This window comes from Notechis scutatus, chromosome 2, assembly GCF_049901735.1.
Source record: "Notechis scutatus isolate UNSWTSFEM ecotype Mainland chromosome 2, rNotScu1.2, whole genome shotgun sequence".
Lineage (NCBI taxonomy): Eukaryota > Metazoa > Chordata > Lepidosauria > Squamata > Elapidae > Notechis > Notechis scutatus.
The window spans coordinates 135,572,592-135,594,587 of NC_142010.1; the positions used below are offsets into that span (position 1 = coordinate 135,572,592).

General features: G+C 38.3%; 1 protein-coding gene across 2 annotated transcripts; it reads right to left on the reverse strand.

The window, feature by feature from the left end:
* Positions 1 to 1,217: 1,217 nt before the first annotated feature.
* On the reverse strand, positions 1,218 to 19,770 carry LOC113420171 (uncharacterized). 2 transcript variants are annotated; one of them, XM_087953987.1, is made up of 5 exons: positions 19,520 to 19,770; positions 9,884 to 9,989; positions 6,906 to 7,061; positions 3,146 to 3,214; positions 1,218 to 1,419 (listed from the first exon to the last, which is right to left on the reverse strand). In XM_087953987.1, the coding sequence occupies exons 2-5, from the start codon at positions 9,982 to 9,984 to the stop codon at positions 1,410 to 1,412; spliced, it is 336 nt and encodes a 111-aa protein (XP_087810113.1). In that variant the 5' UTR covers positions 9,985 to 9,989; positions 19,520 to 19,770; the 3' UTR covers positions 1,218 to 1,409. The 2 variants fall into 2 exon arrangements, with proteins under 2 accessions (XP_087810113.1, XP_087810114.1); XM_087953988.1 differs by lacking the exon at positions 19,520 to 19,770 and having other exon boundaries at positions 9,884 to 10,016.
* Positions 19,771 to 21,996: the final 2,226 nt, after the last annotated feature.

Genomic DNA, 21,996 nt, shown 5'->3' on the forward strand with positions numbered 1-21,996 from the left:
TAAAGATAAAATTGACCTGGAACACTAAGGCATATATGAAGTCCCCTGCACATCATGCCCTGCCACATACATCGGACAGACCAATAGAAGAATAAGTACCCGCCTGGATGAACACAAAAATGCAGTAAAAAAGCTGGAACACCCTTCCTCACTAGTCCAACACATGAAAGCCACAGGTCATAGCATTGACTTCAATGGCACCAAAACCCTAGCCACTATAGAAAACCCCAGCTACAGAATTATCAGAGAAGCCATAGAGATTGAAAAAAGACCTGAAAGCATGAATAGAAGAGATGATTCCACCAGACTGTCAATTATCTGGAAGCCTGCACTCACAAACAAAAAAATCTCCACACCACAAGCCAAACAAACACCTGGCCACAAACAGACACCCCCCCTCCCGATATCTCCAGCCCAAACACACCCCAGCCAGCCACCCAGATGAACCCTAGCTTCCTAATAAATGATAGTCAGTCATTCACCTGAAGCCAAGCCACACTAAAAGCCCCCAATACAGGAAACACAATGTTGCCAGCTAATCAAGACAAAAAAACGCTACAAAACAGACAGAAGATATTAGAAACACCAATCAAGCAGAACACAGTAAACTCCAAGACAAATAAACACAGACCAAGACTCCCAACCAATCAGGATGAAGAAAAAACCATTCTAAAAAAGCAGGAGGCTAACCCCAAATGTAAAACTGAAACAGCTGTAAAAGTCTGACTCACAAACACAATACAGAAGCCTGATGATGGCAGATGAGATTCTGCCGAAATGTTGCTACAACTTTAAAAGCACAACTATAATGACGTGGGGAAATACCCGAACAAAGCTGAATACCATACATATAAATACCCATGAAAACTTAAGAAAACAAACAAACACACACACACACACACATATTTGAAGAGTCTAGTATATGTGTGTGTGTATATGTGTGTATATATATATATATATGTGTGTGTATATATATATATATATATATATATATATATATATATATATATATATATATATATACATACACATACATACATACATACACATACATACATACATACATACATACATGTATACACACACACACACACAAATCTGGGATTTTCAAAAGAAAAGGCAGTTTCCAGTAATGAGGTTGATCCCTTAAATCCCTTCTCCTTTGCTTAACATCCGGTGCTCTCCAAAAATACGTGGAAAATAAAAAAGAAGCAGACTGAAATAAAACATGTTTAATATGACATTTACTGTAGATACATTTAGCAACAAGGAAAAGAAGTAGCTGTAATTCACTGGAAAAGGAGAATCAGAAAAACCAGAAAAAGAGCATCAAGGTATCAGCAAAAGTTCTCATTGCTGGATGTACTTAAATACTGCAGGTTGGAATGTCCAATTCCTGTATTATCCTTTCAATTATACCTGTAAAAGGGATAGAGTGAGGAAATAAGCTGAGATTTGTGATCGGGGGAGCTGAGACATTCCATAGAAATCACTGGGTACATTTTAGAAAATTACAATAATGATGAGAAATTCATTTGGCTTGGCCAAAACCATTTGGATCACTGTCTGTCCCCGTAATTATAGAATTGGTGATTTAGGAGATTTGGGTAGTTTCTCTGCATGAAAAGATTGGGACAATTGTATCAGCCCTCCACGCAGTTCTTGATTAAGAACAATTGAGACTGGAATTTCTGTTGATAAGCAAGCGTAAAGCATGATGTCATGTGACTGCACTGCTTAGTGATGCCAGTTTTTGCAGACCTGGTAGCCATCTTTAAGCAAGGACTGCGTGGAACATTTATTTAGTTATGTGACCATGACTTCTGCCCAGCTTCTCCATTGACTTTACTTTGTGGGAAGCTGGCAGGGAATGTTAGAATTTGAGGCCATGCAATTCCCAGACACCAAGCACCCAGAACTTTGAGGACCTGCCGTAAGTAGCATTATCATTCAGTCCCACCATAGATTTGGTCACTGAATGAAGGAACGAAACTGAGGACTACCTACATTAGATTAAGGTAAGAAACTAAGAAAAAGACACTGCAGACCTAATCCAGCCCCCTTTATTAGAACAGCTTTAAGAGCAGAATCTTGCAACCACTCTTGCCACATTTATAGTATCTTCATGAGAATTGGAATGGGGTGGGTAAGTGCTGTCTAAAGCATTTTTGGCCTGGGTTCACATTTTATTTGTCTGGTTGTTCATAGTGGTTCTTCCTTCTGTCATTCAAGGTTGAAACATTTAGCTTTTTAGCTGCCTTCATTCCCAGGTAAGAGAAGATGTAATAGAAGACAAATCATGCATAGTACAGATAATCCCCAACTCACAACCATAATGGAGCCTACCAAATATGATCGTAAGTCATGGCTGTCATTAAGTGAGGTGACCATGTGATTGCCTCGCCTAATAACCCCACCCTTGCTTTCCCCAATGCAGTCTTTAAGTAAAGTAAAGCAAGGGACAGCTTAGGAGTAGGGGAGGCTCTGAGAGGCCTAACGCAAGCCTGCAGGGACCTAGTGAAGTGGGGAGGAAGTAGGCCCAAGGCCTGCGGGGGAGGCAGCTGCAGTATCCCTGCAATTGGCTATAAGGGCAAATGACACAAGGGTGCTACAATGGCCTTAACTTCAAAACAGGGTCATAAGTAGCTTTTTTGAGGGGGAGGGGGGGAACCATAGTGACTGTGAGCAGTTGCTAAGCAACCAGTCATAAGTCAAGAACTATCCATATGGAATGTGCTGGTTCTAAAGGCATATCATTGATGCAGAATAATTTATACATATATTATTCTGATTGTTTCCCCCAAAAGGAAGTGAAGGTGGCCACAGCTGACTTCCTGCTTCCATTTCATTCTCACATATGACGGAAGTGTGTAACTAGCTTTGGCTGCTAGCATTCAGTGAGCTTCAAAGCTAAGCAAAGAATTCAGCTGAGGACTTCCCAGTCTTAGTCCATTGTTCCAAACTTGCACTTCCATCTCTTCCCAAAAAGATAGAGGCCTTCAGATAGAACAATGTTTCTCAACCTCAGCAAGTTTAAGATATGTGGACTCGAACCCCCAAAACTCCCAGAATTCTGAGGTTGAGAAACACAGAGAAACATGAACCGTAAAGATGCAACATCATATTTTACATACTGTAGACTTACTTCAGCCAGAAAGAGCCAGGTGGATAGCCTAAGAAGATGGGTTTTTCTTTAATCAACCGCTTTGTAGAGCTGTAAAAAGAATGAGGCAAAGGCTATGAAAGCCACAAAAATGTTGTGATCTTAAGCTGGTCTACTCTGAAGTAAAGTTACACTGCATTCAGTTGAACTTAATTCCAGGTGGAATTCCAGACAACTGCCTGTTGAAAGTGCTACATCTACTCTGAATAGCCAGAATAGAAAGGCTGATTCATGGTAATACATAGAGTCCTCAAAAGGATATTCAGGATATTATATTCTGAAGAGCTGTCAGGAGGTTAGTATTCATTTTTGAGGCTGGCTTCCTTAATGGGAAAGTTTATCTGGACACGAGACTATTAAAAGAGAAACAGTCTTTTATCTTTTAGATATACCGTAGTTTTTTTTAATCTATTCTGCCATTTGCAGAATAAGCTATGCATGTCTATGGTTTTCAACCTTGCAAAGCAGACCAGAAAAGAAACATGGCCAGGTGAGCTAATTCTATATTATTGTTACTATTGTTACTATTGTTACTACTACTACTACTACTACTATTATTATTATTATTATTATTATTATTATTATTATTGAACAAATTTTATTAATTTTTAAAGACATACAAAACATAAATACACAGAAACACAAAACATAAAAGCATAAAAAATCTCTTTTCTGAAAGTTGCTTAGTCCCGGGTTAAAACTCTTGGTACAGACACAAATTCAAATTCATATTCATTTTACATACCATTCCATATCTTATTAGCATTTTCAATTTTCTATATAACTTCTCTCTTTTAAATTTTCTCAATTTTATTTTATTTATCTCCTCTCAATTCGAGTCATAATATTTATTATTCTTTGTCTGTTCTATTTCCAGCTATCCATTTATCTTTCTTCTTTGAAGAAAACTTCTCCTGTACACTAATTGGAGTATGATGCCTTTATCTCTTTCCCCTATATTTATAATACTTAATATAAAATACATAGCTTACATTGGGATTCTGTCTGGTACGTTCTAAAATTACACAGTATTATCAAAACCAATACAAATCTATTCATTAATATTGATATTCATTTTTATCTTAAACATTTAGCACATTACTTTTCAGTTAAATCACATACTTTTATGGGAGCACCTATTTTCCATAGTTATTCCCCCCCCACATCACATATTATAGATCATTATTTCATTATGATGTTCCCCCTTCTCCTACTTCAAATCTCTCATTTCACAAAAAGTTTCACTAGGATAACATAGTCTGATCATTAATATTAACAATCATTTATATCTTAAACATTTTACCCATTTCAGTTAAATATCATGCCTTTGTGGGAACACTTATGCTTTCCAAAATTATTTCCCACCCCACATCACATATCTTAAATCATTGTTTCATTGAAGTACTCCCCTTTTCTTAACAAAAATTTCACTAAATTATACTAAATATTTTATCACATTTTAAATTACATATTATTTCCAATTTTCTATGGTTATTTCTAAGTACAAATGTAGAAATACAATCTTATGTACCTTTCTAGAATCCCTTTTTCAATAAGATTTATCCATTATCTCTAAAGAACTTTTGCTTCTTTGCATCTTGCTCCCCACCATTAAGGCTTCTCATCCCTTTCTTTCTCCCTTGCTTCTTCTTCTCCTTGTCCTCTTTACCCCCTTGTCTCTCCACCCCCCCCCTTTTATTCTGCTTTCCTCCTTTCTGTTGTTTCCTAACATAATATCCCCTTTTCACCATATTCTTCTCTTTTTGGATTGTTTTTCCAGGTCTTAAAGTCTTCTTCTCCTTTTTCTCTTTCTTTTTTCCTTCCCCGACCAAAGTCACTCATTTATTATTATTATTATTATTATTATTATTATTATTATTATTATTATTATTATTATTATTATTATTATTATTATTATTTGTTTGGAACACAACATGTCAGATATCACAGTTGTCGAAAACCGAAGTGTACAATTTATTGATATCGTTGTACCGGGAGATGCCAGAGTTGAAGAAAAAGAACTGGAAAAAAAATCACAAAATATCATGATCTGGCCATCAAAACTACGTGATTATAGATGAAACATGTAACAGTGATACTCATTGTCATTGGGGCACGATATCATGTCCAAGAATTTTACAAAATACATCAAGAAATTGCAGCTTCCTGCAATAACACCAGCGGAACTGCAAAAAACTGTGCTACTTGGAAAATCTTACATTTTAAGAAGATACTTGGTCAATACCTAGAATGCTGGCAGCAACCCATATCAACCATCAGCTCCAATCAATGATATTTGTGATACATTTTTAAATATTCAGTTGACTGAGTTTCATATTTAATAAATCAAAGATAAATAATAATAATGATATCACTTATAATTTTAACATAAACCATCCATTGACCAATCATTAGAATTGATCACTATCTCCAGTATTCAATCATCATCTGCTTAAATGTAAAAGATAATTTTCCAGGAATTATTTTGCTTTGGACTCTATAATCTTCCTTCTTAGACACATTAGTCCTTATTCTGAAATGCACAGCAATTTAAAGGACATCCCTCACCATCTTTTTAAATTCCCCAACTTAACTCTGCTGAATATATTTTGAATCGCTTCTGACAAAAAAAGTATGGTATTATAATCATTGATGAAACAGAATTCTTATTAAAAACTGAAAAGATGGTTGTCTCTTGAAGGCTGACAATTTTGTGTAAGCTGCAGCTGATTGTCATAAATAGCTCCTTCATAGAGTCATTAAATGTAGTTACTTTTATCTTTTTAATGTAATTTTTGAATGGCGATCATTTAATTTTATATAATTTTTAACATTTGCTTCTTCATTTACTGTTTTAATTGATCACCTGATAGCTGAAGATTATGTTATACCCTATGGATTGGAACAATAGGTTAAATAACTATACAATTATGGAAAATAGATATTTTTCTTAGATTAAAAAAAGATTCAACTCAGGCATAAAGAATCAGGACCCTGTGTTAAGGTCCAGTTAAACTGATTTATTGCTTGTGCCTATATTCAAGAATCTAGTCAACTAATAGTTGGCACTAATTTGCTGCTGCCCATATTTCCTCAAAAATAAAACCCTGTCTTATACTTTTCAGCCACCAAAAAAGGCAACAGGTCTTATTTTGGGGGGATGTCATCCACTGATTAACCTCACTTGTCTGTGTTGCCCCCGGCCTCCTTTTCTCTGTCAGAGGCCTTCAGAAACTACTTCTGCAGCTAGCAAGGCTTTCCTGAAGGCCTACACAGCCAATAACAGAGCTCCGGATCGACCCAGAGCTTTGTTATTAGCTACAGAGGCCTTCAGGAAAGCCATGCCAGTCTTGCCGGCTGCAGAAGAAATGGGCCGTGAAGGCAGGTGTTGGGGTGTGTGAGGCCTGGCTACAACTGTCCAAAGGTAAGTAGTAGGGAAACTCTACCCCCCCCCCATCCCCACCCTAGCTTAATTTTTACCTGTGCACTCTGGAGTGGGTAGAATCTTAATTAGGGCTTATTTTGGGGATAAGGCTTATATTGGGTACACATGTAAAAATCAAGCTAGGACTTATTTTTGGGGTAGGTCGTATTTTCTGGAAAACAGGATTGATAAAAGTTAACAGAATTCAAGAGAGGTTAGACTTAGACTGCTTAGAACATAAGGACTCTAGGCTAATTACTCTCTTGACTCCATCCTCAGGCTCTGCCTGTTCTTCTCTGATAGTTCACTATTTTCTACCTGTAACGTTTGGCGTTGATAAGCCAGTGCACGAAATCTCTGGCTTTCATGTTGTCCAAATGTTCAGTAAAATCGCTGGTAAAGGTCCCTTCAGAATGGCGTTTGATGTCAGAAGTAAAGCTGTGGGCGCTTTTCATGTTGTAAGACTGCTGCCATCTGAGTGAAAGCCAAGGACAAGTTAGTTAGATGGATAGAATAACTTTATTGTCACTTTGAATGTACACTAATTGGCATACATAAAATGAAATTTCATTGCATTCAGCTCTCAAAGGTCACCACTTCCAAAATACACTACATAAACATGACAAAATAAATAAGTAAATAAATACACAATTATGCATATACCCACATGTTTTATATGACACAAAGAAACAACACAGTATTCTCCCCCAAAGAAGAGTATTTTCATCGCTTGCAATGATACACCAATGACACATTTCCAATACTAGCTATATATGCTACCATAATATAAGCTATACTATACTAATACTAGCCAAGCAATGTATAATCCAGGATGTGTTTCAATGGTTAGATGGCCTAGAGACATTGGTATTTAAACATAGATCTTTGTAACATTTACATTTTATTATGTTTTACTAATCTAGGTAAAATGTAAATATATATTGCTATTTCCATGTTTGATATGCCATATGCTTAATAATAACTAGCCAAACTTCAAGAAGCTAGTTATTCAAGAAAAATCCAGCTTGCGTGGCTGGAAAATTCTGGAAGTTGGCAATCCACAGATCTTAAAGTTGCCAAGGTTGACCACTCCTGTTCTAGCTTCAAAGCATCTGACCATAATTTTTTTGTACCTAGAATAAAAGCATGAAGTAATATGATATAACTGATGACCTAGCGATGACACTGATATAGTTTGAGATGGTCTATGGATGTCATAGCATCTGCCGTACTCTTGATTGGGCCCACCAAGGACGTTCGCAAGGTGGATTTGTGTCAAAAGATTACAATGGTGGTTGTGTTAGCATGATCAAAGCCCTGCCTCTTTTTTATGCGTGCTAATTTTTTATATAAACCCTTTGAAATGCCATGGTGCATTTCCAGTAACCACCTCACTGACCACCAACAGCAAAATAATACCTTTTGAAAATGAAAAAAAAAAAAAAAGGCTGAATTCTGCATGTTGGCCAGTTCTAATATCTAGATATCATGACTCTGAATTCCTGGTTATTTCATTGCCATGAATTTTCCAGTTTTAGTTCTGAATTTTGGAATTGCATTTTCTTGGACATCAATGGTATGCAGCTGGGGGATTTTTCTAGACTGGCAGCTCCTCCTCAAGGTGGATATGGCAGCAATGGCCAAAAGAGTCGCAACTCGGATTCATTTGGTATGCTAATTGCACCTCTTCCTGAACCAGGAATGCCTCATCAATGTTACCCAGTGGAGTCTTGCAGTATGCCTTACACGGGGCTGCCCTTGAAAACCACTCAAAAACTGCACTTGGTCCAGAATGTGGGGATGCAAATAGTGATGGGTATGCCTCATGTAATACATCTGTTTTGGGGATACATGGAACCCAAGAAGTGTGCCTTCTGGAGCTCTGTGTCTTCACCCTGGAATAGTATTCCACAGAAGTTTGGATACCCCTAAACTTTAAATGGGCATTTTTCACCAGGGTCTGGTCTGGGTTAGGTAGAGCATATGTCCCCTAAGTGGTATTGATGGATTAGTGTATGCTTTTTCCTTGCATTAAGTGTTGTTATTAACATACATCACCTAAAGTTATTATCAACTGAGTGGCCTTGTAAATCTGGTAAATTAAACAAACACTTTAATTTAGCATTTTTACTTAGGTTTTTTTTTTAATGTTTTCTTCCACCAAGTTATCCTATGATCCAACCCTTCTCCAAAAGAGTCATTAGTCTGTGACAAGACCAAAGCTATCTGAGATAGCATTATTTTGGATGTGTTGATTCTGAATGCTCAGAGTTACAGTCAACAAATGTGGAATGGACCAGTCAATTATTAATAGATATTTAATAAATTGGTTTTCAAAAATGGATAGTTATTAGCTATCTTCTATTAGCTCTTCTATCTTCCTTTTAAAAACTTTCTACATTTAATAACTCAACTGAAACAATAAGACTAATCAAACAATTATATCACATCAATTCAATCAGGTTACAATATACTGATGAAAACAATACCATACAATATATACTGTATTTAAATAAAATGAGTGATAAGGAACAAGGCAATAATAGAATTAGTTATAAAAAAGAGAATGAAGCTAAACTCTACTGTTGGTTACCAAGGAGGATTATTAACATGTCCCTAAAAGTATACTTTTATTTATACTTTTCCAGTTGTCATACTGCAACACCTCTGCAACACCTCATCCTTCTACATCGGACCTCCTTTTATTCAATTGTTAAAATATTGTTAACATTTATTTACCTCATGTTTTATTGATCACAAAGCAAAACTTGTAAATCTTATTTCTACTAGTTTACAAAAACTGATTCACCATGCATGTATGGACTGCAAAAGCCTTGCCTTCCTTGAAGCCTCATGGCACATATCTAGGAGGGTTTGAGGCTAATTCTACATCCTGGAGTGGTTCTCCAACATAAAGTCACTGGAAAAACCAACTGATATCTTTGTAAGAGGAACCTGTTGTGAGAATTTTGTTTGTACTTGCTACCCGTCCAACCTTTCCCTTCTATTCTGATCATAATTTCAGAATATTTACAGATTAACAGCGTTCTTGATAATCTCTTTCATTTTCACATTTTCCTTCACTTCTTGTTTCATCCTATCTACTGCAGAACATCTCAGCAATCTTCCTTCCACCCCCTTCTCTGCCTGTGTGCTTTCCTCAGATTTTCTTTTTCCCAAATTTTAGTTTGGAGAAGATTGTGGTAGAAAATTGGCAAACCCAGAGACTTCTGCAATTCTTCCCTCTTCCCATACACCCCCAACTCAAATTGAATATATTAAAAGTTTCTTCATACTTAGACTCATCCGTTGAATCCTTCAGGATCATTTGCCAACTAGCCGGGAGTAAAGCTGCAATGATCATTCCACAAATACAAATCCACCATGTTTTCTTCATTAGATCTTCTGAAGCAAGGCAAACAAAGGCATGAAAAAGAATTGGACCACATTTTTAACTTCCCTACCAGTTTAGGACTGGATGCTCATAAGAAAACACACCGTTCAAGCTTTTCTTTACCCCAGAGATGAGTTGAAATTGTTCTTACAGACATTGAGTTTAACAATCCCAGTTTTGTATATTCAAGTTTTTCAAGGCTATGCAGATGAATCCAAAATAGATAAACTAAAGTAGTTGGTCAGAAGTTGATTCATGTTTGCATTATTTAAAGGCATTGGCAATTTCTAATACAGGAAGAATAATAATAAAGTTTATCCTCCACAAAGAATGAAGGTGATCAGATAAGATAGGAATCATTACACAGTATACTCTCATCTCCCTTTTGGTCTTCTTTTACTATTTTTTTTTTTTAAATCTGTGACTGCAGAAGATACTGAAGCAGGTTTGATCAGATTGTCTTCTAAACACAGAGAATTATTTGAATTATGTTAAAAACTTGTGAACAAAAACTGGGTTTCCCACCCCCAAGTGTTTCCATTTAATATGATCAATCAATTTGGAAAAGAGGCACCTAACCTGAACAAGCTGGTTATCTGTATATCATGAGAAATGTCTTCCTCATATCACTTCCAGTATATGAAATAGATAGAACATCTCTCTGGCTCCTTCTTCACAAATCTGCCTTTATACAGAATTAAGCAATGCAAAGGATTTCTAGTTAAACTGACAAATACAATGACCTCTCAGAAATAGCTCATGTTTGTTATGTTATTCCTTTAACAGAACAGCTTTCCCATCTAAGACAACCTTAATGGACAACAAACAACAGTCTTGCATTCTTGACATATAGTAGGAAACTAGAATATAGTGGGAATAAGAGAGTCTCCTCCAATTGTGTTAGAAAAATAGAGGTTTTTTTGACCATGATAATGCATACTTTCATGCTACAGGTATTATGGAATGGGATGTGATGAGGCATATAGTGCTTACCTTCTAAAAAATGAAAGCTTCTCCTTAAATCCTGTGTTCCTTTTCTTTGTATGAGCTGTTTTGTGTCTTAATGCTATTCTTACTGGTGCTTTTAAGCTTGTTAGTAGATTGTTAAGGGATGACAGGTAGGGTCATTAGCGTTCCAGGTTTTAGTTGGATAGGTCACTTATGAATCATTACCGGATCTTTCCTTTCTTTCTTCTTTTTCTAGAAAGCTTTATTAGTGGTTCCACAGAGAAGATGAAGGCAACCAACTCCTTCAAAATGTCTTGAGCAATTGAGAGAGAAAGAACACCATGTGTTTTTTGTATTGTCCTACTAAAAAGTGTTCAGATATTAACTGAGCATAGAAAAATATAGGCTTGTCTTACTCCATCTTGCATATATTTGGGATTTGCATTAAAAAGCAAGGGTTAGACAGTTGGGACCCACTATTTGTTAATATTCACCCTGTGCTCTATTAAACTATATACAAGTAGTCATCAACTTACAACAATTCATTTAGTGACCATTCAAACCTTACAACAGCACTGAAAAATGTGACTTATGACCATTTTTCATAGTTATGACCTTTGCAGCATCCCCGTGGCCAGGTGATCAAAATTCAGATGCTTGGCCACTAGTTCCTATTTATGGCCATTGCTGTGTCCCAAGGTCATAAGATCCCCTTTTGTGACTTTCTGACAAGCAAAGTCAATGGGGGAGCCAGATTCACTTAACAACCGTGTTACTAACTTAACAACTGCAGTGATTCACTTAACAGACGTGGCAAGAAAAATCATAAAATGGCGCAAAACTCATTTAAGAAATATCTCACTTCACAACAGAAATTTGGGGCTCAATTGTGGTCGTAAGTGGAGGACTACCTGTACTCCTGTGAACAATAAAAGGGGTCATTCTGGCTACATTTGATGAAATAACTTCTAAACCCTAAAATCTTATGTTGTAAAAACCAGGCTGACAGTGTTACAATAACATGAACAATATTTTCATCAGAATTATTTTCCATCCGTATATCCTTTATATTGTCCCGAAAAAAGGACCAATTGATCTTCCAGTTAATGAGGCATAGGTTCATCTCTTACTTCAAATGGAGCTCTAGATCCATCTTTTTTTTTTTTTTTTTTGGCCCTAAATATCTTTATGCAACAACAGAAAAAGGGCCAAGATTTTGAACAAAAATATTCTGAAATCTGCTGAGGTTGTTGAAGTCTTGTGAGTGACATTTCAGCAAAGTTGGCCCAAATCTTGTAGACTTTCATGAGGAAGACTGTGGAATTGTTAAGATTTTGTGTAAGGACACTAAAATAGTCTGGGCTTTATCTGAAAGTGTCCTGTAGGATCATGCTCTGAAAATTTGGTTGAAAGATGCAGGAAGAAACATAATTAAAACTTGAATGGCAATTCTTCCTTTGCTTCTTATCCAGTTGCGATTGGACATTGCCACGTGGATTTTGTAGTGGTGCGATGGCCTAGAAGTGGAGCTCTCACCTCACAATCAGGAGGCTGACAGTTCGATCCTAGGCAGAGGCAGATATTTATCTCTTTGGGGACGTTGAGAATATATCGGCTGAATATAACTCCACATTGGCAACAGGAAGGGCATCCGGCCATTAAAACACTCAGCTTCATTCATTTGCCCAGACTCCACTCCACAAAGGATTATGGGGTTGTTAAAAGAAGATGATGATTGCCAGGTGGATTTTACTAGTTCTGGTCTTATAACAGGGATAACTCTTCTTCTCATTCCGAATGCAATTGATATTCATAGTCTGTACTTTCCACTTCAGACTTTTCCCCACCACTGAGTTTGTTTTAATATCCTTTAAAAAGTATCTGTTGGAGAACAAGAGACTCCTACCAATTAGATATCTTCTAGGCTACAAGTAAACTGACCTTCACAAATACAGATTCATTAGTGCAACCTTTGATGAACTGAACTTCCTATTAAGCTAATATTTTAGTGTATCACTGGGTGCCTCTGCTATGATTGCTGTCAAATTAAGTTGCAGTGTAACAACTTGGTTCTTGCAGATGTTAGGCATAATAGGTATTAGAAGCTAATAAGTAATTCTGGACAGACTATACTTTTTCAAAGTAGAAATATGGAGAAGAGAATATTAGAAGTTAATAAGTCATTCTGCACTGACTATACTACTCTTTTTTTTTTTTTGCAAAATAAAAATATAGAGAAGAAACAGGGAAGTAATGCACTACCCCCAACTAGGGATGGGTGAATCAATAAACATTTGACTGTCCATGTAAATAAGGACTATTCATCTTATTCCCCCAGCCCTGCTGCCATGCAAAAGCAGAATAAAATGGGTCTCTTCTGGAAGATGTTTTTCAATTATTTTTTGCAAGGTCTTCAGAATTGTTCCCATACCACTCCAGTTCTAAATTAATGCTGAATTTTGTTTTTATTATTTGTATTAATTATATTTTCACTTGGACCTTGGACATGTATTTCATTTTAGCTGTCAAAGTTAATGATTGAAGTGGTCTCAAACAGGGGTCCCCAACCTGTGGGCTGTGACCCACTACCGGGCCACAGCCAGGGGTGGGATTCTACAGGTTCGCATCTATTCGCTAGAACCGGTTGGTAATATTCTAAGCAGTTTGGAGAACCGATTAGAAGAAATTACTGGCCTAATCCTGTAAGGAAGGCAGGAAGGAAACATTCTGGGGTTGCTTACAGAAACTGCCTCTCCGTTAATCCTTATTACATTCTTGGCAGGATTGAACTTCCTGTCTCAGGAACGTCTCTGGAGTTTTTCCCCCTCCTTTGCTGGTATTTTGCTTGTGTGGAGTGACCATTCAAAGTTACAATGGTACTGAAAAAAGTGACTTATGACCATTTTTCACACTTACGACTGTTGCAGCATCCCCACAGTCATGAGAGGCCAGGCGAGGAGATGTGTGCCTTGATGTGAGTGATATTGAGTTGGCCACGCCCAGCCAGTCACATGACCACCAAGCCATGTCCACCCAGTCACATGACCACCAAGCCACGCCCATCACCTAAGCCACGCCCACAGAACCGGTTGTTAAAATTTTTGAATCCCACCCCTGGCCACAGCCAATTGGCAACCGGGCCACATGAGTAGCCGGCTGGTACACCCATGTGCACGCATGCACAGCCCCACTTGCAAGAGAGTCACAGGCACTTGGGGCCTCACTCGCCTGAGCATCGCAGGCACTCTCAGGTCCCACTTGCAGAACAACAGGTGCTTGCTTGCGTGCAAGCATGTGTGTGCACCTACACCTGCTCCTCTCACAAAACCATCCCCTCTTCCCCTTTCCCCGCCGCTTTGGGCCACCAACCCAAAAAGGTTGGGGAACTCTGGTCTAAAAACCAATAAATTAATTAAAAGAAATACAATAACATCCCAAACTGGTGCTTTAAAAATATATATTCAAATGTTCATGTCTGAGTGGTGTGGTGGCCCTCAGAGGTGGAGCTCTCGCCTGAATAAAATTCTGCATTGGCGACAGGAAGGGCATCTGGCCAGTAAACAGCTCCATTCAGTTGCCCAGACTCCGCCACGCAAGGAATTATGGGGTCATTAAAAGGAGATGATGATGATGAAAAGTCTATGTCTGTTTTTGTCTGCAGGATCTCCATCCCTGCAGAGCCTTTTTATATTCTGCTCAATTAAAAAGTCCAAATCCTCTGACCAAATCTGCACCAAATAGAATCTAGGGCAGGATTCCTTCTCTTTATCCCCATGGATTTTAAAATTTATTCTTTTATTGCTTTCAAAATAATGACGGAGAAACAGGAAAAAAAATGCCACTCACAAAGATATAATACAAACATTGTCAAAGGAGAAAAAAACACCACAGTGTTCTTTAAGTGAAAAAATGCAACAAGAGAAAAATGATACACATTTTAGCTGTAAAATAGTTACAATACTGTTATCTAATACAATTCTTATTCAAGCATGTGATGTATATATTTTGTTAACCTCTTGTATTTTCTATTAGTGAGTCCCATATTTCATTATATTGGTCCATACAAAGTCTACATCTATAGGCAATATGCTCATGGGTGGCATGCAATCTGATCTTCAGTCCACTGAGTGAAAGGTGCCGTTGGTTAAGGTCCAGTTCAGTCTTTCTGCCCATATTGATTGCCTCTCTATTTTGCATGCAGTACTCTTGATTTCAGTTCCAGACCTTCCCAGTCTTAAGAGGCTGCAGGTGGTGGAGAACCATATACTATGCTGAAGAATGTGGTCAAGATTTCTTAGCTTGGAAACTCCTCTAGATACAGGAACTTCAATTCCCATATTTCTTACCAGGGATCTTCAAACTTGATAGCTTTAAGAGTTGTGGACTTCAACTCCCAGAATTCCTCCTCCACTCACGTTAGCTCAGGAATTCTGGGAGTTGAAGTCCACAAGTCTTAAACTTGCCGAGTTTGAAGACCCTTGTCTTAAACAATATAACTAAGGCTGAGAATGTTGAGAACTGAAATTCATTCATCTGGACAATGCCAAGGTTGAGGAAGGCTGCCTGGGAGAGTTGCTACAATAGATCAATCAACTAGTTTTGGTATGACATTAGAAATAAAAGGAAAGGAATCTAGATTAGGGAGGGACAAACTATAGGGATAACGGTGTTGCAAAATCATTAAACAAATTTAAAAGCCCAGGATCCTTTTGAAAGTGTTGTGTTGTGTTTCTGTAGAAAACTATGCCACTTGAATACAACATACCTACATAAGAAAAATGGCAACGTGTGCTATAGTCATGTGTTCAACTTGAACCCACTTCCTACATTGCAGCTTTGCATCCTTCCTTTCTGAACCTGTTAAGGGGTTCTTTTATGTATGCCCAGGTTAGTGGGCTCCAAAACTCCAAGATAGCCAACACAGTCTCACCTGGCATCTCAGCAACACCCCCACAAGTACCCACAGGCTAGTACTCACAACTTACTTGACCCCTCTTCCCTTATTCTACTTCTATTCTTCCACATCTTCTCTTTGTGAGCTCTATTTCTGGAGAATAGTAAAATAAAGTAAATTAGTCTTAGGCTACTTCCAGTTCCCAAACAAATACAAACCACCTTTCCTCTCACCCCCCCCTCCAATTCCTCCTCAGGTTTATAGACACCAGTGGCTGGGTTGGCTAGGAAGAGGTCTTAAAGGGTCAGGGCACCAGCAGCCCAAGTGCTGGCCATTTTGGAGGAACTATATCCTCTCACCCTCCCATTCCATTTGATGCCTTTTAGAATAAGGGATACAATAAGGGGGAAAATTAAATGTACATTTACGCTGAGAAGGAGCCTGTATCAGTAATCCAAAGGTTCAAATAAATAATCAGTGTTTCTCAGATAAAACAAGCAACCCAACTGTTTCTTTGTATAACAGGTAGTTCTCAACTTATGACCACCATTGGGACTATAATTTCTGTTGCTAAGCAAGGTAGCTATTAATGTGCCCATTTTTTTTGCCACAGTTGTTAAGCAAATCACTGCAGTTGTTCGGTGAATCTTCGAGTCATTAAGTGAATCTGATTTCCCCCCATTTACTTTGCTTGTCAGAAGCTTTCTGAGAAGGTAGTGTAGAAAGTTAGCACCCACCCCTCTCCTAGAAGAATGAAATATTTTGAGAAACGTTAAAAAAGGCAGAATATTATATTTCCCTGGATGAAAATGGAGAAACATGCTCTTGGAAAGCAAGCCGCTATTTTCCTTAATAGCTCACAGCAGATGTCAGCACTCAAGAGATAAAGAGATAGATAGCTCTATTCATAAGCAAATGCCCTCACCCAAGATCCAACAAAGGTAGGATTAGCCCTGAGCCACAATAGGAATTGCCCCAAACCCCTTCATTGCATCATCTCAGTTGCACCCACCCCCAGCAGTTCAAACTTCAACCAAACTTAGCTCAGACAAACTCCTAGGATGTGTACGTGGCCCCATGGGAGTCTGACAATAGAATATATGTTCTTGCACAGGAACAGGAAGCTCAAGTTCAAAGCCCAAGAGAAGGTACAAATACCCCCCACGCTCAACTCCATGTGGTCAGCTGCCCAGAACCACCCATGTGCATCAATAAATGGACCCTCTTTCCAATCAGCCTCCAGCCTCCATTTTGTCTCTAGTGCCTTTCTCCCAGCTTGGAACTGAACTAGATGGATATTTCTTCCAACAGTAGCAAATGGTGATTGCATGATTCCAGGATACTGCAACTGTTGCAAATACATGCTGGTTGCCAAATGCCCAAATTTTGATTATGTGACTCTGTGGATGCTGTCATGCTTGAAAGCATGGGAGTCACTTTTTTTTCAATGCCACTAACTTCAAACGGTTGCTAAATGAATTAAGACCTGTATATTAGTAGAAAAACTGGCAGCCTTTCTTTCCCCACAAGGTGTCTCTCCAATCCAACAGTAGACTAGACCTCTGAAGCTAGATAGAAAAAGTAAACATAAATATAAAAGAGTCTGTACTTTAGCTAAAGCCATTTTTTCATTTGATAAATTCCTGCTGGGTGGTTATGACGCAGATTGGACTTACTGGGGTGTAAAAAAAAATAATTTACTTTTTATTCTGTGTTTGCTTGTTAGATTGATTGCCTTTCAAATATTCTATCCAGCCAGCCTTTTTGTGTGTGTGCTTTTTCTCCATCTCTCCATTATTGTTCATTGGTGGAAAGGCAGGATCAACATTCCAGCAAGACACAAAGGCAGCCTGGGAAATTTTAGTTACACACAATTGTGGGCCATGAGTTGTCTATACACACTCACTTATTTATTTAATATTGTTTTAACAGGACATTGAACACAAAAAGAATCTACCTTAAAAAAAAACTCCCAGAAAAGTACAAAAAGTGTACTTTGATAATATAAAAAGACAAGCATAATCTTAAAGAGAAATACAAATGCTCTACTTTTGTAGAACATGCTTAGATAGCTGGATGAAATCTATTAGGAAATGCTTAATTAGATAACCCAACAAGAAAGGGAAGGGGCTGCTGGCTGGATTCTGGAATTCCTCCCAACTTAAGAACATCTGTCACATCACCAGGAAGGGGGACTGAGAATGGAGGATATGGCATCATTCTGACTCACAGATGTCCTACCATGTAATGTTGGAAGCACATTAGGGAGAAGAGCCACAACCACCGGAAGTATTGGAGAAGAGGCAGCTTAGCCCAGAAAACAAATGCGGATGTGGCAAACATCTCAGAAGAGACTCTTCATATTTTCTTTGGCTGTAAAGGCATGGTGGGGGAGAGAAGTATTTTCAGACTTGCAAGACCCTGTTAATATAACCATACAATAAAGTAAAATTATCCAGGTAGACTACTTAGCTAAGCTGATATCAAGCCCCTCATATGATTCATTGGGTGATACTTGTTTTTTTTCTGGATTTGTTGTTTCTTCGCAACCTTTAGTCTGATCCAGTCCATTTTCAAGCTTGATCTTTCTTTGGCCAGTGTCTCCTCACACACCCAATCTGGTCCTATTCTGTTTCCCAGGAGTGCTACTGACAGATAAGCAGATAGAAAATCAGACACTTGAACCCCTATAAACTAATGGCTTTTTAGCATACTGTTGAGCTGGAAAGAATAAAAACAAGAGACTTGAAGAATAAAATAACCTTTAATTAAAAGCTTCTTCAAGCCTTTTTTTGCTGCGTTCATTTTTCAGCCAAAGCTATTTCCAATATTTTTCAATACTGTTCAGCCAAATTAAAGCTACTTCTGCTGCAGCAAATCTGGTAACTAACAAAAAATGTGGATTAGGTTTTTGTGTTTGTCAGGTTATCATTCCTGAAGAAAAAAGACATTGAAGCTATAGACTAATTTATTATAAATGTAACCCCCCCCCTCAAATTACAGTTTGCTCTCTGAGAGTTTTGGGATCTATACAAACAGAGATTGGATTGCATCTGAAATTGCAATCTACAAATTGCCTGTAAGAGATTGTTTCTGTCTTCAATGAATGGATTGTTTCCTTAATTACGGTAATGGCACCAGCCATTCAGGACTATTTTTCTGATGTTTGCCCCTTGGAGAGGGAAGGGCAGTAACCAATCCGGTCATGTCCTTTTCTATGGTAACCAATCATGTCAGGTAGCACTTTCCTGATCTTACATGATAGAATAATCAATAGCTTCAGTGAAGCTTGAGGTTATTCGGCACTTATTAACTGGGAGTGGGAGACTGGCTGGAGGAAGATTAGTGGGTGGGAATGCCTAAGGCCATAAAATAAGCAACTGGTTGCGATGGAGGCAGGAGAATAGGCAACCAATGGAGGATATAAGGCAGTGGTGGGATTCAAATTGTTTTACTACTGGTTCTGTGGGCGTGGCTTGGTGGGCGTGGCAGGGTAAGGATAACTGTAAAATCTCCCGTCAGAGGTGGTATTTGCTGGTTGTCCGAACTACTCAAAATTTCCACTACCAGTTCTCCAGAACTGGTCAGAACCTGCTCTGATATGAGGTATGCAAAGAAGGCAGAAACAAATGGCCTCTCTCTTGTGAAGTAGAGTGTGTTGAAGAATGAATCATGGGAAAGAATTGGATTGCTCACCTGGCTGGGATAGAAGCTAGTCCCGATTTTTGATTCTGCCTATGGGAAGCCTATGGTTTGACAAATAGGGAAGTTGAATCTTGGACCCATTCCAACTTTTCTGGTGCTGCTTCCGCTTCCCTTTTGTATTCTGCCTCATGGGGCCCTATCTCTATCCATCAGTGTTTCCCTAGTCTCACTCCTGAGACCATAGACGTGTGAATTTTTCAACCCTGAATCAGAATAAGGCCACCTTGGCTCTCTTTAAGGAGGCCTTTCATTTGTTAACAGCATGTGCCTGTCCTTGGCATCCCCAATAACTTGATATATATTCAGGATTTAAATGTCTTCATCCACAAACCAGTTTGGTTAGTTGATTAGTCTATCTGTCCTTTGTTTCACTGTGCTGGCTTTTGGTATTTCCTGGTATCAAAGCACAGTGAAAAATGTGGAAAAAACATACTCTGAAATGAATTCCTCTAAGACTTATAGTTGGGATTATTGGATGTGGGTTTGTAGCATTAAAATAGCTTTCCTCAGCCTTGGATCATCCGATGCTATTACAGGTTAATTCCAATTTTTAATAGCCAATAAGGATAATGATAATGACTATGTAGTTGTAAGCCCAATAGTATCCAAGAATCATGGTGGGAAAGGCTTGTTTTAAAACCTTTGGGTCAGTGAAACTAGATTGGATGCCCAGTCAGTTGATTTGTCCATCTATTCCTTCACCTCTTCTGCTAAACAAAACTTTCACTGTATCTCTACACCAGAAAGACAGACAAAGGGCATCCTGCAGCATAACCTGGGGCCTTCTCCCTCCCACCAAAGTCATCTCACAAATGGGTGTTGGATCTGGGAAGGTCCAGTGCCTGCAGGGTTCTGACCATCCTCTAGAAATGCTGACTTATCTTCCCATTGAACTGGCATCTGTTTATCTACTCATATATAACATGCTTTCAAATTGTCAGGTGGGCAAAAACTCACCCCATCCCACAGTGCTAGGACTTGAACCAGCATCATTAAGCCAGTGAATCACCACACTTCTGATTCAGGTGACAGAGAAGAATAGGAAAATAGACTTAAAAAAACAACAACCCCATAATTTTTTAAAAAGGCCAATATGAGCAATTTATGAAAGTGCTTAATTCTCTGTCCCTGTAACTTTTTTGTCTATTTGTTAGGCAAATTTTTTCTCCTATCAACTCCAGATAATAAGTAATACACCACAAAATTGTCCTGACGATCGAGTCAACCCTCAGTTTGATTTGAGTTCATTTAATTTTAATGAAAGTTAAAATTCAACGAATGAGGTGTAGTTTATATTACCATGCAACATGTCTCTTCTGGCAGATGAAAAATGATTGCCAATCACTTTTGTAAGTGCTCAGGAGAGCATTCCCATGATTTTTTGGGTGGGGTGCAGTTTATGCATGCCTACTTTATGTGGTTAGGCTGTTGGTCCACCTAGGCCATCTGCCGTTTGAAAAAGATCCCTGGGACATTTCTCCTGGCTAAATGTAGGGGAAGAATTTCTCAATGTCATATAGAAATCCTGGAGTCTGAATCTGACAGCATGTTTTTAACCAACAGAACAAAGAGCTCACAGTTGGCTAGGCATTACATCAGGCCCATCTGTCCTGCCAGCTAATGCCCCTTAATCCTCTGCGATTAAATGGTATGGCTTTCCTTTAAACATATCTTGGGGAATCTGTCTATTTCTGCGGTACATGAGGTAAGAATAACAACAGGAGTAAATGTCACATTAGCCCCCCTGACTCAGATGGAAGGAGAGACATACTCTGAACCATAAAGTAAGTTCTTGTCCAAGTAAAGATTTCACAATTTTTATGAGTCCAGAGTCTGATATGATTAAGCGGTGTGATTAAACAGGAACAATTTCCCTACTTTCACACAATTGACCCATTCAATATGAGGATGTCCGGGTCACAGTTAAAGTAAACAGGTAAAAGGCATGCTATTGAAATTAGTCTGTGGCCTACGCGGTAGCTTAATCTCTGGCAGAATTAAGCTGCCAGGATTCAGTGATAGCTTTGAAAAAGTTTGCTTTGAAGCTTAGCATTAATAGGAGGTTCCCTCCCAACCTGCCTTTAACAGTCCCTTGGATTTATTACTAAAGGTGGATCGAAGCTGAAAGGAAATATTGGATTGTAGATTCATTCTACTTATTTCTGATCATGAAGTGCAAGTCTGGGAATGTGGCATATGGCAACAAATATGAAATAGCTAATAAGGTAGAATACTGTGGGCAATGGGCGATATTATGTAACATGGCAATATAACAACAGTTTCTAGGGTGGTGCAATACGCTGGAAGGGAAATTCTGTATGGGGCTACTGGTTTATATTGTGATTGCACACTTGGTGTCCTATTGCAATCTGCTTTTAAGTAGGGTGTTTTAGCAACACATAGAATTTTTCAGATTCTTGAAATCCTCACCAAATGAAATAGGCTTGAATTGCACCCCACAAGCTGGA

Coding starts and splice junctions, on each gene's coding strand:
- LOC113420171 (XM_087953987.1), bottom strand. CDS start 9,984: ATGAAGAAAACATGGTGGATTTGTATTTGTGGAATGATCATTGCAGCT. Junction 7,062..9,883: donor GATTCAACGGATGAGTCTAA/GTATGAAGAAAC, acceptor GCTTTCACTCAG/ATGGCAGCAGTCTTACAACA. Junction 3,215..6,905: donor ATCAACGCCAAACGTTACAG/GTAGAAAATAGT, acceptor TTCTTTTTACAG/CTCTACAAAGCGGTTGATTA.